At 42.1% G+C, this 17731-nt stretch overlaps 1 protein-coding gene across 3 annotated transcripts in view; it reads right to left on the reverse strand.

Moving 5' to 3' along the window:
- Positions 1-17731, reverse strand: part of KIF14 (kinesin family member 14) — a 180296-nt gene that overhangs the window by 9992 nt on the left and 152573 nt on the right. For 2 of the 3 annotated variants that reach the window (XM_030207054.1, XM_030207053.1), the window contains 3 exons: positions 14430-14588; positions 12956-13078; positions 10098-10172 (listed from right to left, as the gene is read on the reverse strand). In XM_030207054.1, the coding sequence (XP_030062914.1) occupies positions 10098-10172; positions 12956-13078; positions 14430-14588 (357 nt within the window). Of the gene's footprint in view, positions 1-10097; positions 10173-12955; positions 13079-14429; positions 14589-17731 lie in introns of those variants that run through there. The other variant, XM_030207056.1, reaches the window with a different exon arrangement.

Raw genomic sequence — 17731 nt, forward strand, 5'->3', positions numbered from 1 at the left:
TGAAAACAGTGGTTAAAACAGCAAATTATAAGCCTTGTTTGTGGCAGACAACCTATGAAGCAGGTTCGTAGGGAATTATGACAGGCAGAGAGACTGTGGTGGAAATCTAATGATGTGGATGGACAGAGAGAGTTATAAGTTGTATCTTGCTGAGTATCTTAATCTCTATGAAATACTGCAGAATGATTATAAAAAGAGGGTGTGTGATGCCTTAAATAGGCCTTGTGAGTTATATCGGATATTGAAGTTTTTAGTGCATGGTTATAGGGATGAGGGGAAGTGTATGGGGCCGGATGCGAATAGCTATGCTGCTTTTTTAAGAATAAGATGGATCAATTAGATAGAAGGGTAGGTTTGTGAGGATGGATAAGTTGGGGGGAGGTGGAGGATTTAGAGATGAAATGGGATGAGTTTGCGTAGTTCAATGGATCAGTAATAGAAAGGATTGTGTCCTCTATTACACATGTTGGCAGGGAAAATTGCTCTAATGTTGGCAGTCATTGTGAATAAATCTGAAGGATGGTTGTTTGCCTGCTCTTTGTAAGCAGGGGACTGTTAGGCCACTATTGAAACAAGAGAAATTGGATCTTTGATTTTGTCAAATTCTAGACCTATTTCAGTACTTCCACTTGTGGGGAAGATAGTGCTGCATCTGTTGTAAGAGTTCATGGAACAGAATGATTGTTTGGACCATTTTCAATTGGTTTTAGAAGAACTCATGGAGTGGAGACTATTATTATATACGGTAGATGTGTTGCAACAGGGATTAGATAAGAATCATTCTCATCTCTTTGGATGTTTTATCCACGTTTGATTCGACAGATGTTTCTACTTTGCTGTTAAGATGGCAATATTTATAGGTGAGTGGGAAAGTGTATGAGTGGTTTTCCTCCTATTTGTCTGGATGTTGTTATGCAGATTCCCAGTGGAGGGAAAGTTTCTGAGCCTACAGAAGTTAGAAGAGGTGGGCCACAGGGGTCAGCATTTTCTGCTCTGCTATTAAATATTTATTTGGCACCATTGTCTGGGGTGCTAGAGCAGTTGGGGGTTGAATATCGCCTTTAAGCTGCTGATTTGCATTCTTTTTCCCCAATAAGGATATAGGGCTCTGGTTTGTCAGATCACATTTCAGTCTATATTGAGGTGATAAATAGGCTTTCTTTAAATTTGAAGAAAACAGAGATTATGGTTGTGGGGAGAGTGGTGGATGTATGTCAGGTTCTCAAGGATAGTCTGGAATTGTGAGCTTGGCTAGAACAGGGTTCAAGGTACAGGTCTCCAACAGGCAGGAAACAAACACAAGGTTCACAACCAGAAGGGAAAGGAAGCCAAAAGCAGACAGGGAAGGCGCAATCAGGACTGGATTCAAGACAGGATTCAGGAGACTCAAACAGGCAAGGAATACTACTACTACTACTACTTAGCATTTCTATAGCGCTGCCAGGGTTACGCAGCGCTGTACAAGTTTAAGCACGGGGAGGGACAGTCCCTGCTCAAGAGAGCTTACAATCTAACGGTAACATACTACGTAGTCAGTGTAGGTAACAGGAATGGGGAAGGTGGTTAGGCGCCAAAAGCAAGGGAGAAGAGATGGGCCTTGAGTAAGGACTTGAAGATGGGCAGGGAGGGCGCATGGCGTATGGGCTCAGGAAGTCTGTTCCAGGCATAAGGTGCTGCGAGGCAGAAGGGGCGGAGTCTGGAGTTAGCGGTGGTGGAGAAGGGTACAGATAGGAGTGATTTGTCCTGAGAGCGGAGGTTACGGGTGGGAACATACGGGGAGAGGAGGGTAGAGAGGTAATGGGGGGCAGCAGATTGAGTGCACTTGAAGGTCAATAGGAGAAGCTTGAACTGTATACGGTAGTGGATTGGGAGCCAGTGAAGCGACTTGAGGAGAGGGGTGATATGAGAGTATCGGTTCACGCGGTAGATAAGACGTGCGGCGGAATTTTGGACAGATTGAAGGGGGGATAGGTGGCTAAGCGGGAGGCCAGCGAGGAGAAGGTTGCAATAGTCAAGACGAGAGGTAACGAGCGAGTGGACGAGGGTTCGGGTGGTCTGTTCAGAGAGGAATGGGCGAATTTTGCTAATATTATAGAGGAAGAAGCGACAGGTCTTAGCTGTCTGCTGGATATGGGCAGATAAGGAGAGGGAGGAATCGAAGATGACTCCGAGATTGCGTGCTGAAGAGACGGGGAGGATGAGGGTGTTGTCGACAGAGACGGAAAGTGGGGGAAGAGGAGAAGAGGGTTTGGGTGGAAAGATAAGGAGCTCAGTCTTTGCCATGTTCAATTTCAGATGCCGGTTGGACATCCAGGCAGCGATGTTGGAAAGGCAGGCTGAAACTTTGGCCTGGGTTTCGACTGTGATGTCGGGAGTGGAGAGGTAAAGCTGGGTGTCATCGGCATAGAGATGGTACTGGAAACCATGTGATGAGATCAACGAGCCTAGGGAAGAGGTGTATATCAAGAAGAGAAGTGGTCCAAGGACAGATCCTTGAGGAACCCCAACAGAGAGCGGGACGGGGGTGGAAGAGGAGCCATTAGAAGATACTCTGAAGGTGCATTGGGAAAGATACGAGGAGAACCAGGAGAGGACGGAGCCCTGGAACCCAAATGAGGACAGTGTGTCAAGAAGTAAATTATGATTGACGGTATCAAAGGCGGCGGATAGGTCGAGGAGGATGAGGATGGAATAATGGCCTTTGGATTTGGCGAGGAACAGGTCATTGCAGACTTTAGAGAGTGCTGTTTCTGTCGAGTGTAGTGGACGAAAGCCAGATTGAAGCGGGTCGAGGACAGCCTGAGAGGAGAGGAAGTCGAGGCAAAGGCTGTGGACAGCACGTTCAAGTAATTTGGAGAGGAAGGGTAGAAGAGAGATGGGGCGGTAGGTGGAGGGACAGGTGGGGTCAAGTGATGGTTTTTTTGAGAAGTGGTGTGACTACTGCGTGCTTGAAGGAGTCAGGGACAGTAGCGGTGGAGAGAGAGAGGTTGAGGATGTGACAGATTGAGGGGTTAACTGTAGGAGAGATGTTGGTAAGCAGATTGGTGGGAATGGGATCCGAGGAACAGGTGGTGCACTTAGAGGAAGAAAGAAGGCGAGCAGTTTCCTCTTCGGTGATCTCAGGGAAGGAGGAAAAGGAAAAGGAATACAGACTAGGGACACTAACTAAGAAACAAGGCTAAACAAGACAAGGCAGAAGTGCACTAAGCAGAAACACCAACCTGGACCTTTGGCGTTGCAAAGGCAAACTAGAAAGTTTCCAGGTGGTTAATAAAGCCCATCAGCAGCTGAGGTTCAGATGCAGCAATCTCAAGGCAGCTAAGGGTGAGGCTAGCTGCCAAACTTCAAACCAAGTCTGGAGGGCTAGAATATCTGGACCGGACAGGAAAGAAAAGTCTGGAATGTGTAGGGAGACAGCAAGACAGTCTATGGCAGCCACCAGTTCTGGCCACCAGAGGGCAAGGTGAGCACAGCCAAGGAAAACAGTCACAATCGTGACAATGTAAGGTGGCCTCAAATAGTGCAGGTGGGTGCTGTGGATATGCCTGTAAGGAGTGAAATTAAGTTGTAGGGGGTGGTGTTAGTTGTCCATTTAACTATACAAACAAATTGGGAATGTTGTTCAAGCATCTTTTGCTCAGGTGCATTTGTTGCAACTGGGGGGCAAGCAATGAAGCTACCAAGTAGTAAATTAAATTCAAAACAAATTGGAGAAAATATTTCTTCACTCAATGTGTAATTACAATCTGGAATTCGTTGCCAGAGAATGTGGTAAAAGCAGTTAGCTTAGCTGTGTTTAAAAAAGGTTTGGATAGCTTCCTAAAAGAAAAGTCCATAAGCTATTATTAACATGGACTTGGGGAAAATCCACTGCTTGGATAAGCAGCATAAAAATGTATTGTACTTTTTTGTGATCTTACAATTAATAACTCTCTCATGCAATGTGCAACGTACTATTTAAATACTATATTTGTCCCTGTGGAGTACAAAAAAGTATAAAAAGGGAAAAGCCTCAGCACCCACACCTCCACCCAACAGAAACACAATGGGCAAAAAGGACTTAAACAGGGTCAAATCTCTTCATCGGCATAAAATACCCTTTCACACAAAGCATTGTTAGAACTCCACAGAGTATTCAATTTCAATGGATCCACCCAAAAACGTGACAGTGTTTAAATAGTACGCTGCACGTTGCATGAGAGAGTTACTAATTGTAATTTGCATACACACTCTTTCATCCTCTTTATTACTAAACAAGAGTTAATGTTTTGTGATCTTGCCAGCTACTTGTAACCTGGTTTGGCCACTGTTGGAAACAGGATACTGGGCTTGATGGACCTTCTGTCTCAAAATGGCAATCCTTATGTTGAAGCCGATGTTGACTTTTTCTGATTTTCATAATGTTGTGCAGAGTATCGAGGCTGGAATACTGTAACTCTCTATATTTGGGAGTACCTAATGCTAGAATAAAAGTCTTACAGATACTACAGAATGCTGCAGTGAGGATGCTGGTGGGTTCCTCAAAGTGGGACCATATGACTCCCACACTTAGGCAGCTACATTGGCTACCTGTGCGCTTTAGAATACAGTTTAAAGTATTATGTTTGTTGCATCAGACTGTCTATGATATTGGTCCATGGTAACTACATTTTGTTATAAAATTGCATCAGATAGAGGTCTTAGATCAGATTCTGCGAAGCAGTTGGCAACTTATTTGTTAGGAACTACACATTATGCACTTACAAGTGCTGCAGCCTTTTCAGTTGCAGGGCCAGTTTTATGGAATGCTTTGCCTGGCTATCTCTGACTCTGTGAGCATGCAGGACAAATTATGAAGCTTTTGAAAACCTATTTTTTTTTTTGTACAGGCTCTCTTCATGTGATGCAGTTAGGGACTAGCAGCTCCTTGGTGTGATTTTTAAGGGGGATGCTTTTGGTCATATTGTATGTTTTTGTTTTGATTTTATGATTATGTATGTTATGCTGCGAACAGCTTAGGTTTAAGCGGAGTATACATTTTATAAATAAATAAAATCCAAACAACAAAAATCATTGCTGACCTCCAAATAGCAGAGGAGCACCCTGCAGACATCAAGAAGACACAGCAACTGGAACTCCTCCACATACTCTTCCCTATTGAAGGGGAGGGAGAAAAAACAACGGCTGATTAAGATGAAAAGCCAAAACGACCTTCGGCAGAAAGGATGGAACCATAAGAATGGTGACCCCAGCCTTAGAGAAATGCAAGAATGAATCCCTGCATCACAGTGCCTGCAACTCAGAGATGCACCAAAAACACCAATTTCAAGATAAGATCTTTTAAGGTAGCCTTCTTAATTGGCTCGAATGAAGACTTGTGAAAATCCCACAGGATCAAATTAAGACTCCAGTCCGGACAAGGTGAACGGCATGGAGGCTGAAGATGGTTGACCCCTCTCAAGAACCAAATCACATCGGGATGAGCTGCATTTGAAGAATGACATGCACCCCCTGAAACAAACCAAGGCTGCCACTTGGATTCTAAAAGAGATGGAAGCCAAGCCTTTTTTTTTAATCCCTCCTGCAAAACAGCCAAAATCTGTGACAAGAAAGCCCAAAAAGGAGAAATTGATTGCTCCGATCACCATGCTATCAAAACCTGCCAAACTCTCACATAAATCAATGAAGTCAAATGTTTCCTAGCCTACAACAGAGTGGTAATGACGTCTTCAGAATACCCCTTTTTTCAATAGCCGGGCCGTTAACACCAAACCGGGACAGATCATTCATCACTACAGGCTCCTGAGAGAAAAGACCTGGAACTACTGGGAGCCAAAAAGGCTTATACAATAGAAGATGAATGAGATACACATACCAGGGATGCTGGGGCCAACAGAATTACCTTGCTTGCACGGTTCAAGATCCTGTGTAGGACTCTGCCTATCATCGGCCAGGGAGGACAGGCATACAGCAATTTCAACTTGACCAAGAGTGCAGCAAGGCGCTGATCCCCTCAGAATCTAACTCCTTTTGTCTGGAGAAAAACCATGATCCTGGAGGATGAATTGAAAAGCCAACAGGGCCCTTCCTGACTGCCCTGAGCTCCAGGCGATTGATGGGCCAGACAGCCTCCGTCTCGCTCCAGAGGCTCTGTGCATTGTGATAAGTGGTAATGCGCCCCCTCATCCTATCAGGCTCAGGTCCGATCACGATCCATCACAACGATGGCAACAGAAGACCCACGCAGAAGACTGGAGGACTGAAACCACCAGGACATACTGCCCTTCCTCTGAGGTGTCCAAAGCACATGCACTCTATAGTCTAGTGTGACCAGACAATAGAGACTACTGGCCCAAGGAACCACCTCTAAGATTGCTGCCATGGGGCCCAGGTCATACGTGTAAATCCCACATGCAAGGACTGGGGTAACTGTAACAAGAGGAGAATCTGCTGCTGAAGCTTGTCTCTCCTGTGCTCCAGAAGGAACTTTCCCTTGGTGCGTAACAAAAAGCACCCCAAGGTACTCCAACCTCTGGGATGGATGTAACTGACTCTTGGCAAAGTTAATCACCCAACCTAGGGACTGGAGGAGCTCCATCACCCTGGATGTGACCCTTACGCTGTCCTGAAAGGAGGGCCCTGATCAGCCAGTCAACCAGATATGGATGAACCCCAATACTCTCCTTACGGATGAATGCCGTCACAAGGTTTCCATGTAGAAATGTCTAACCTGTAGAGAATTGTTTACTCACTTGAGGTTAAGAACTAGCTGAAAGGAGCCCCCTTTCTTGGGTACCAAGAAATAAACAGAATAATGTCCCTGGCCCGCTCGTACAAGATAACCTGAAGAACCGCTCTCAAGCTTGCAGATTCTGCAGAGTGGAAAGTACATCTGCTGCTTGTTCATGGCCTTGCATGGGGAGTGCAAGAAAAAAATCTGCAATTGGAAAGCAGAACTCTAATCTGTAACCCTCTTTGATAATGTCTAAGACACACTGGTCTGACAATCTTGATCCACTCTTCGAAAAAACAGGAGTGCCAGCCGCCTATAATGCCCAGTGAAGCATGGACCTCAACCCCACCATTGTGAGGGTCGAGCCACTGGGGACGATCTGGAGGACTCTGAAGAGGACTTCCTCTCTGAGCAAAAGGGCTGCTTCTGCTGATAATGTGGACTCTAGCAAGAAGGAGAATTTCCAGGTCTATACTTCCTAGACGAGACTGGGATGACCAAAAAGAACCCCTAGACTTGTCCTCCAGCAACCGATGCATTTTAGTGTCTCCTAAATCCTTGACCAGCCTCTCCAAGTCCTCCCCGAACAGAGGCTTCCTTCAAAAAGGAAGCTTCATCAGCCGCTGCTGCCCAAGGGCAGAGCTAAAGCAAACACCTGGCGGTGACTGCCAGAGCCAGCAGATGCTCTGATAAGATATACAAGGAATTTACTAGATAGGCTAGGCAAGTTTCCATAGCCAGGAACTACAAAGAAGAGGTGTCAGAGGATGAAAAGGAGTCCTCCGCTCCCTACGACCATAAGCAAGCCTTAGTAGCTTAGAAACTGCACACAAGGTTTGAAGGGATAAGGCAGAAACCATACAAGAAAGCTTTAGAGCCAATTCCAGCTTCCTATCTTGAGGATCCTTGAGCACAACCCCACCTTCCATAGGCAGGTTTGTCTCCTTAGTCACTGCTGCCACCAAAGCATCAACCTTAGGGAGGTTAAACCTCTAAGGCCTCCTCAGAGACCAGATACAAGCAAGCCATAGCCCTAGCTACCTTCAGTCTGGCATCAGGCGTAGCCCACTGTGCAGAAATAACCTCCTACATGGCCTCATTTACTGGAAAGGCCCTGGTGGCTTCTTAGTGCTGGCCATCATAGGATTAGCCGAGGAGGAAAGAGGTGAAGAAACATCCCTTTGAAACATCCTAACAGCCGTGGGGGGTCATCCACTAACAGCTCCCCCCCTCCTCCAGGACCAGGACCTCAGACAATACAGACTGCACAAAAGCAGAGGAAATCCCACCTTCAGAGGGAACAGAAGGAGAAGCTAGGAGCCCCCTGAAACAGTTTTCAAGCACCTCCTTTTAAGAAGGCTCTCCTGGGGAGCAGGAACATCCCTAGCAGAGTCTAGCCCAGAGCCAGCCCTTTTAAGCAAAAAGGCCAGATGTATCAATAAAACAAACTCCGGGGGGAAAGGAACATTAGACAAGACCCGTAACTGTCTTGTCTGTCTGTATTATTTAGATTGTAAGCTCTTTTGAGCAGGGACTGTCTCTTTGTATCAGGTGTTCAGCGCTGTGTGCGTCTGGTAGCGCTATACAAATGCTAATAATAATAATAAATAATAATAATTAGACTCAGCTGCAGGAACAAGAAACAACTGCCCGAGACCACCATCCCTCCAAAGTTGCCTGGAAATAGATTCCTTAAACAAAACAAATCCTGACTGGTAGTTGAACAGTAACACTGGAGAACCCATTGTTTAAAGAAATTTCATTTTTTAATATACAGACTGTACAATGTACTGGTACCAAACAATAAGCAGTACCTAATAAAAGAACATATCATTTATAAAATGGCTCAGAGCCAACACATGGTCTAGGAGCACAGCGAAACAGGCCACTGTTTCTACACATCATTCCCCCATCCTGGCTTCATGTCACAAAGCCTCCATACATCTAATTAAAGTATTCAAATTTAAAAAAAAAAAAAAAAATTTGTTATGTTCACCATCCCCATGTCTTAAAACTTTATACTTCAAACTCAAGTTTTATCTGATGATATGCTTTATAAAAGACAGATACATAATATAATAGATAGTATTTGGTAACACTGTACAATGTAGCAGTTTCAATTCCACACAAAAAGTTACAGCTTTTCTACATATGGAAAGAAAGAAGAGAGGAATAGACAGACTTCAAAGCTTGAGTTACTTTTCTCAATCTTCAGTGGTTTTATATACTGGCAAGTCAATTTCTACCCCAGGGCGTAGGAATTATTGAATTAGTGTAACTATGAATGAAGTCCTAAAAGATGCCTTTTTCAACTCGCAGGGTGCTATCATTACTTTGATTTTAAGCTATTCCAGGTTTGCTTGTTTTCAATGTATTTGGTATGGTTTCTACAGTCCCTATTACAACTGGTATTAGTTTTGATTTATTTCTCCCATAGGTCTCTCAGTTTCGGTTTCTAGATTCCTTGATTTTTATGACTCTCAAGGTCTCTCTCTTCCATTTGACTGTCTCTTAGTATAGACACCTCTATGAACCATACAAACCTTTCTTCTATTATTTTTATAACTGGTGCACTGTATTCTATATCGTAGTCCATCTGAATTTGTCACCCATAAAAATCTTCAGTTTCTCATTTTCTATGATTGTTTCTTCGATTGCGTTCCCAATACTTTTATCAACAAAACAAAGAAGACAAAATACCCTATGTAAAGACAGTAGCAGAGTCAAAAGGAGTAGAGATAGCCTATGGTCTTCCAGCACAGAGAGAAAAAGGCACAAGAAGTAAAAAGTCAATAATCCTTTAATAAAATCAAATGTAATAAAAATGTTCATCAAAAGATATAAATTAGTAATGGGCAAAACAGTGGCAGTTCAACTGCTGTATACAGACCACCAGAGAATGACGCAGTCTTGCATGTGGACCCAACACAGATCGGTGTTTTGGTGCACGTGCCTGCTTCATGGGTCAAAGTCTCTGAGTTATACGATATGAAGTATAAATGTTTGCAAAGCACCTCTAGTAACAGCAGAGAGCACCAAAAAGCAATAACAGTGGTCAACAGTGGACTGACGTTTTTTGCCTACTACTACTAATTTGTCCTTTGATGAACATTATTACATTTGATTTTATTAAAGGATTATTGACTTTTTACCTCTAGTGCTTTTTCCCTCTGTGTTGGAAGACCGTGGTCTATCCCTACTCCTTTTGACTCTATCCCAATCATTTTTACCCATTTAAAAGCCATATTTTTTGCTTAATTGCCAGTGTATTATTCAAGCAACATTACTGTGATGTTTCCTATACTCAGTTTGAGCAATTTACTACAACCACTAATTAAATGGCCCACTGTTTTCATCTTTTTATTTTATACACATGCACACTTACCTTTAGACATGCTGCAATGCTGTCTTGAAGGAATACTGTTAAAACCATGGCATTATTCTTTATTTGTTTCTGAACCTAGGAAGCATTTTGATAATTATTTTATGGCATGTGTTATTTATTCAAAGCATAGAGTAAAAATCTACCACCACTCCAGAACCACTGTACAATTATTAAGTATAGAAGGCACACAAAAGCTGTTCAGCATGTAACATGCTTACTGAACCATTTACTAAGGATTTTTGTCAAGACATACAAAAGGGAAGAAAGCCTTTAGAAGATTTGTAGCTTGTGTGACAAGTCAGTACTTTTGGAATACATGCAAATGATTGGGAGTCAATGCCTCTGCCACTTGGCAAATGATTAAAAAAAGGGGGGAAACTCTGGAAACTGTAATTGAAACCTCACAGAAATTAAGTCATTAGTAATCAGGGGCTGCTTAAGCTGGAAGGTCAAAATTTGTATTTAAAACTGTCAGGCTAAAAACTGACCACCACCAAATATTGCATAGGAAAATGAAATAAGCCTCTTCATGCTGCTGTATAGAACCACATAATATATGATCAACTTTATTATAATATACATCATCTTCACTATAGGTTTCTAATATGTACAACCACTATCATCAGCATTCAGAAGTGGACAAAGAAAACAAATTGAACAAACTTAAAACAATCACTTTCAACCAAGAGCACAAGTTAAAAAAAATACATTTCTACATTTCACTCATCTCAAAGCCTTGCTGAATGGCTTAAATTTTTTCAAGCATTCAAAATGTATGCATAAAAACTCCCTCAATCCCAAGTCCAACTCTAACCCAGCTTGAAAGCAGGCTATCAAACATCTCCCATATTCCCTCCCTCCCCCACCCCCAGGTTGACATGGTGGGGAAAAAAAACAGCAGCAATCACCAGGCAACTCCAGCAGGAGAAAGAAGCAACAAGCTCTGTGCCAGCCCTGGCAGAAGCCACGGTGCCAACAAGGAAAACAAAAAGGCCAGCAGTCACTGTGAATTCCTTCACACAAACATAGTCAGAGATCACTGAGCTACTGATATCTTATATTAACTTTCTGGCAGTACCTGAAAGCAAGAAGTGTTGGGTTTAAAATGTTAGCACTAAAGTTTAAATGTCCCTTCTGCTTCATCGCATTCTAGCTGAATATTCCTTTAGTACTTCATTACATAGTCCCCCAAACTACAAAATTTAACACTTTGCTATTACAAATGGTAACATCTCCTTTCAATGACAAAGCTGAAATAAGTTCCCTGTCTTTATTCAAAGGACAACATCACTGTTCTTCTCTCTAACAGACCTGTGCTTTTCTTAGTGTGATTGCACTATATTTCCATTTTAACTTTCTGGATCTTTCCTTTGTTTATGGTGTTCCTTATTTCTAATTTTAATTTTGTAAACCGTGGTATATTTGTAGCAGGACACCTAGGCCAGTGTTTCCCAAGTCGGTCCTGGTGGGTACCCCCTCGCCAGTCAGATTTTCAGAATATCCTCAATCAGGGGCGTATCTGCGTGGGGCCACAGGGGCCTGGGCCCCCGCAGATTTCGCCCTGGCCCCCCTCCCCGCCGTCAACCCTCCCCCGCTGCTTACTTTTGCTGGCGGGGTCCGACCCGCAATCTTCATATTTCGGCTTCCTCCGTGGCCATGTGCTTCCAGGAAGTAACGCTGCAGCGCTGATTCGTTGAATCTAGTTCGGCGTCTGACGTCCCAGCACGTCAGACGCCGAACTAGATTCAACGAATCAGCGCTGCAGCGTTACTTCCTGGAAGCACATGGCCACGGAGGAAGCCGAAATATGAAGATTGCGGGTCGGACCCCGCCAGCAAAAGTAAGCAGCGGGGGAGGGTTGACGGCGGGGAGGGGTGGAGAGAGGCGGCGGCGGCGGCGGCGGCGGGGGGGGGGGGGAGGCAAAAATGTGCCCCCCCTCTCTGGCTCTGGCCCCCCCTACCGCCGGATTCCAGATACGCCCCTGTCCACAATAAATATGCATGAGATCGATTTGCACACACTGCCTCCATTGAATGCAAAGCATACAGGCATACATGTTACACTTACAGTATGTTTTGTTATATATACAAAATTGCCCAGGGATATACGTGCATAAGTGCATGCTGCCGATGCATAGCACAAACTTATGTGATATATCCATAGGTGTTTCCTGGGACAGAGCTTGGAGACACATGTGCACTTATCTGTGCCAGCTCACGCAGAATAGTTAACAAACATACTGTAGGTGCAACATGTGTGCCTGTATGTTTTGCATGCAATGGAGGCAGTATATGCAAATCAATCTCATGCATATTTATTGTGGACATTCTGAAAATCTGACTGGCGAGGGGGTAACCACCAGGACCGACTTGGGAAACACTGGCCTAGGTGTCCTACTATAAACATACCACGGTTCACAAAATTAAAATTAGAAATAAGGAACATCATAAAGAAAAGAAAGATCCAGAAAGCACTTTTCTCTAAGACAAGAGTAAATGTTCTGCATGAGCTGGCACAGATAAATGTATGTGTGTCTCCAAGCTCTGCCCCAGAGAACACCTATGGATATATCACATAAAAGTGTGTGCTATGAATCGGCAGCATGCACTTATGCACTTATGCATGCACTTATGGGCAATTTTGTAAGCGCTTATTTCTGTGCATAAAATGCTGTTTCACACCCAAAGAGGGTTTATAAATTACTCCCCACCCCCACTTGCATAGACATCTACCTGAGTGAAAGAAAAACAGTGACAGCTACAGTAAATCCCTATAAAGCCTAGGCTATGTTAGGGAAAATACATAATATACTCTTGAGAAAACATTTGTATGGGTAATAGCAACAAACCTCATCTTACCTCAGCTTGTGAACAACTTCTTAGAAGATCCCTCTGCATTTCTTTCACTCGGTTTAGACAAGAATCAAACAGGTACTCCAGACCTGAGCATATTCCATCATAAATGACAAACCTCATTTGTTTCTACAAGGAAAAAGGAAGGAACATATTGACATTAATGTATTAACCTGGTTTCACCTTAGAAAAACAATCTGGTTCTAACTGCTAGCATTTTTGTATGCATTCTGTATTAATGAGCAATTGGAATATGGACAATATGGTATGAGAAATGGTGGTGCATAGATGCTCACAAAACACAGTCGATAAACTCCATGGCTATGTAGATACCTGAATGCAGATGCTAGTTCTCATACTCTGGAGAAAGGAAAGGGGCGATAGCACTATCCATCTTTTTTTTTTCTGCACAGAGATACAGATACACACTAGTTCCCTTGATTCAGACTTTTGGAGACAAGTCTGAGATTCTTCTACAGCAATAATCGATGCATCCTATTTTGACAGCAAATTAAAACTTTTTTTGAGCAGCATTTTTTTTTTAGTTAATATTGGGGTATGGTCTACTACATCTTCTATATTTTACAAAAACCAAAACACCAAAGTAATTTATAAAGATAATTTCATTTTTTTTTTTGTTTATATAATATGGTTTTAAATGTAAGCTGAGGCTCCTGCTAGAGAGGATGTACGTTTTTATTGTGGGTTTACTGATTTATTTTATATTTGTGCTATTTTATAAGGCCAGGTAGGTGAAATAATTTAATTTTATTTAATTTACAAATTTAATAGTTTCCTTTCTTATGGCCGATTTTCTTCTTAGTATTATGCAGTTGAAGATGGATTTAAAGAAAAATCAAATCAATAACAGGGGTAACATTTAAAACTAACTCATGCTGACTTTTAAGTCCTCAGTTTTCAACAAAATCAAATCTGACTGAATCAGAATCATCATCTATTAAAACCACTAACATAAGTTAACCCAAGATGGAAAATAAAAGCTAAAATTCTGGAAGCTAGATGGATAGCCATCCTCTTCCCACCCTCCAAGGCAAGTAATTTTATTGATTTATTTTTATGTTTAGACTTCTATTGTTACTCTGAACATTTGGACCACAAATTCGCAAAGTTTCTGTATCCTATCTAAACTAGGATTGAATTTAGATTACACATATATGGAGAGAGAGAGAGATGCATGCACACATACCAGCAACAATGACAAAAGACGTGATACATTCCTAACTACATGCTCCTGTTGTGAAGACAAATGCCCCAGTACCCTTAACTACACTGGAAAGAGATCCCCTGCATCTCTTTCTCTGTAGTAATTATATCCTACCTAATAAAATACACATGTTTTTAAAATGCATTTTAACCTACAGATATACACATACTGAGCTCCATGTTTTAGGCAGTTTTGCATCCTATTGCAAATAGAGTCCACTGTTTGGGCCTGCCAGCTTCTCCTCTCTGTTTGTACCTTTAGGCTCTTGGCATCTCCTGTGTTGTCTTCTGGGAGGTGCAGCTCATTTCCTGTACATGTGGCTAGATGTCCCACATATTTTGCTGCCTGTTCCACTGCTTGAAATGCTTTGTCCCGTGCCTCTGTGACCATGGATGAAATGTCTGAAGAGCAGCCCTGAAACAAGTACACAAGATAACCTTTAATATCAATTCAACAATTTGTACAGTAAAATCAAACTGCTCAAACACAGCTAAAATAAGACATCAAAACCACAAACACATTTTTGCCTTCATTTGTTAGACCCCTTGCTAAGTATTCCATATTTGTTAAAATACAGTACAAAAATCTTGACTCAAAACTACATATATCTGTTTAGAAACCAGGGCCTCGACTAATTCAGGTACAACAGAATGCAATTGGGCCAATCACTTTTTTTTCCTTGTTGTGTTTAATAGCGAGGGCCACTTAATTAGCATCAAACCTGTAAAGCCAGCTTTGCAGAGGAAAACTGTCCACCAGAAGATGAAAGATTATTTGGGGGGATTTTTTTTTGTGTGTGTGAAAGAACTGAAAATATTATAACAGAGGGGAAAAGACAAGGAAGTTCTATCCACCGCCCCTTTTTAATTTAACAATGTAAGCAACTTTGATATTAATTTGATGGGCAGTATATCAAATAAAGTTGAAATGTAAATGTTGCTACAGTTCAATGATTTGAGTGCCAGGACACCAAAAGTGGCCAAAAATTCAACATGGCAACCACAAAACATTTTGCTGGAGCAAATCAAAGTGATCTGACACACTTGGAAGTACTAATGACATAGTTAGGTGCAATATCTCAGTGGAATGTGAAGGTACAGTATTAGCAGCATAGTACAATTCACAGAATACAACAGTTAGGATAAAAGTGTTTTGTTTTGTTTTTTTATTACATTTGTACCCCGCGCTTTCCCAATCATAGCAGGTTCAATGCGGCTTACATATTATATACAGGTACTTATCTGTACCTGGGGCAATGGAGGGTTAAGTGACTTGCCCAGAGTCACAAGGAGCTGCCTGTGCCTGCAGTGGGAATTGAACCCAGTTCCCCAGGACCAAAGTCCACCACTCTAACCACTAGGCCACTCCTTTGACCTCCTTTGCACCTTGGTAGATTTGAACCCCCTCTTTACTCCAATGTAAATATTTCTGACTGACATACCAGCTGCTTAGGCGCGTGGGTTGTGCTTGAATATCAGCCTGGTTAGCTTAACCATCTGAGCAAAAGTTTAAACAGGGAGAACTGAGTTTTTTTGATTTGGATTTATGTACTCGTCTTTCTAATTCCATACCCAAAGCAACTTAATTCGTGTATAGTAGACAGGCCCCTAACCCAATGCTTCTCAACCCAGTCCTCAGGGCATACCCACCCAGTCAAGTTTTTAGGATATCCACAATGAATATGCATGAAAGATATGCATGAAAGATTTGCATACCGAGGTGACAGTGTATGCAAACCTCTCATATGCATATTCATTGTGGATATCCTAAAAACATGACTAGGTGGATGTGCCCCAAGCACTGAGTTGAGAAGCAGAGGTCTTACAACTAAGTTGGTACCTGAGGGTAACAGAGGGCAAAATGTCTTGCCCTAGGTCACAGGAAGTACCAGAGAAGCGGCATTTAAACCCAGACTTCTCTAGATCTCAGCTCTACTAGGCCACGCCTCCATTTAGTCAGGAAGAGTAGGGAAAGCAATTTTCACACCCATTTCTATGGATAAAACAATGCTTTATAAAACTGTCCAGCCTATATGCTACCCAAAATCCACAAACCTGAAAACTCTGGCAGATCAAATCTGGTATTGGCACACTTACAGAGGAAATATCTGGACTTATAGAGGGGATTCTTAAACCCTTCGTGCACAAGACAAACCGCTTCATACAAGACACCACAGACTTTCTGAACAAATTTTTTAAAAAAACATAAAGCAGTTACCACCAGGTGCCCTTCTGGTCACAATGGATGTAGACTCACTATACAGCAACATTCTCCATGCATATGGCATAGCTGCATGTGATATACTCCTAAAAACTTTCAACCACCAATACTCACCGGAAACTATTATAAAATTAATCAAAATTATTCTAATTCACAATTATTTCCGCTTTAACAATGAAATTTATCTGCAAATCATGGGCACTGCACTGGCAACCAGGATGGCACCCAATATGCTAACCTCTTCATGGCAGAACTGAAAGAGACATTTTTGAATACATATCAGACTAAACCTCTAGAATACTACAGATATATTGATGCCATTTTCATCATTTGTACTGAGGGGGGAAGAAACTCTAAAACAAATTCACAATTCTTTCAATACATAACATCCTACAATCAAATTCAAAATTTACTCCCCCAGAAAAAGTCAGTTTTTTGGACACCACAGTTTCTATCAGATTTTCTATTTGGTGTTTCTTCAAACTTCCTATTTCTACGAAAAAGAAACTACAAATTAAGCCTGGCTTGAATGAATTTTACATAAACTGGCCGGTATCACGGGTAAAATCTTGGGTTATCTAATAAAAATAAATGTATTTGCTTCTTTCAGCAGCAGGAAGAGAGTCAGCCATTCCAACTGTGACAACTCACAAAGACTTGGCATAAAACTCAAACTCTTGAGATGGCCAAAACTTGCAGTTAACCAAGGAAGAAAAGTGAGCAGCTTACTTGTAGTAAAAAAATTACTCTATAGACAGCAAGATAATTGGTCAAACCCAATAAAATCTTAGCTTCCTTGGCTAACAAATTGTGGGTCATAAAATACTATTGCCCATCGCCTGTTGATCATCCATCAACCTTTCCCCTTCATGCTAGTACGAGAATGCTTGTAGTAATTTACTTATATTGCCATATTACTCTCATTCTGTTCTGATCTGAGGAAGTGTTCTCTCCCAAAACTGGTACCATCTTTTATGGTTTTTGGTCTCATTTAGTAGTAGTAGCAGCAGCAATTCCAGTGAGATTTTAGGGTCTATTAGGACAATGTTACAGGCAGACATTTGCTAAAGTCACACAGCTCCCATCACTCTTGATGACCCTATTGGCTAGAATGAAGGGTTTCACCCGATTTGTGAACTAGCAGATTGCCTATGAATTTCAACTGAAGTAATGGGATCTAGTTTGACTTGGGAGAATCCCCCCATTTCTAGATAGTGCAACTTGAGTTGCGCACGCAAATCTGGTCATATTCTGGATTTGCATGCACAACTTAATTAGATTAACAAGCCAATAAGCATCAATAATTGAACTTAATCAGCAACTGACACTAATTGACA

The sequence above is a fragment of the Microcaecilia unicolor genome, chromosome 6 (genome assembly GCF_901765095.1).
Source record: "Microcaecilia unicolor chromosome 6, aMicUni1.1, whole genome shotgun sequence".
NCBI classification, from domain to species: domain Eukaryota; kingdom Metazoa; phylum Chordata; class Amphibia; order Gymnophiona; family Siphonopidae; genus Microcaecilia; species Microcaecilia unicolor.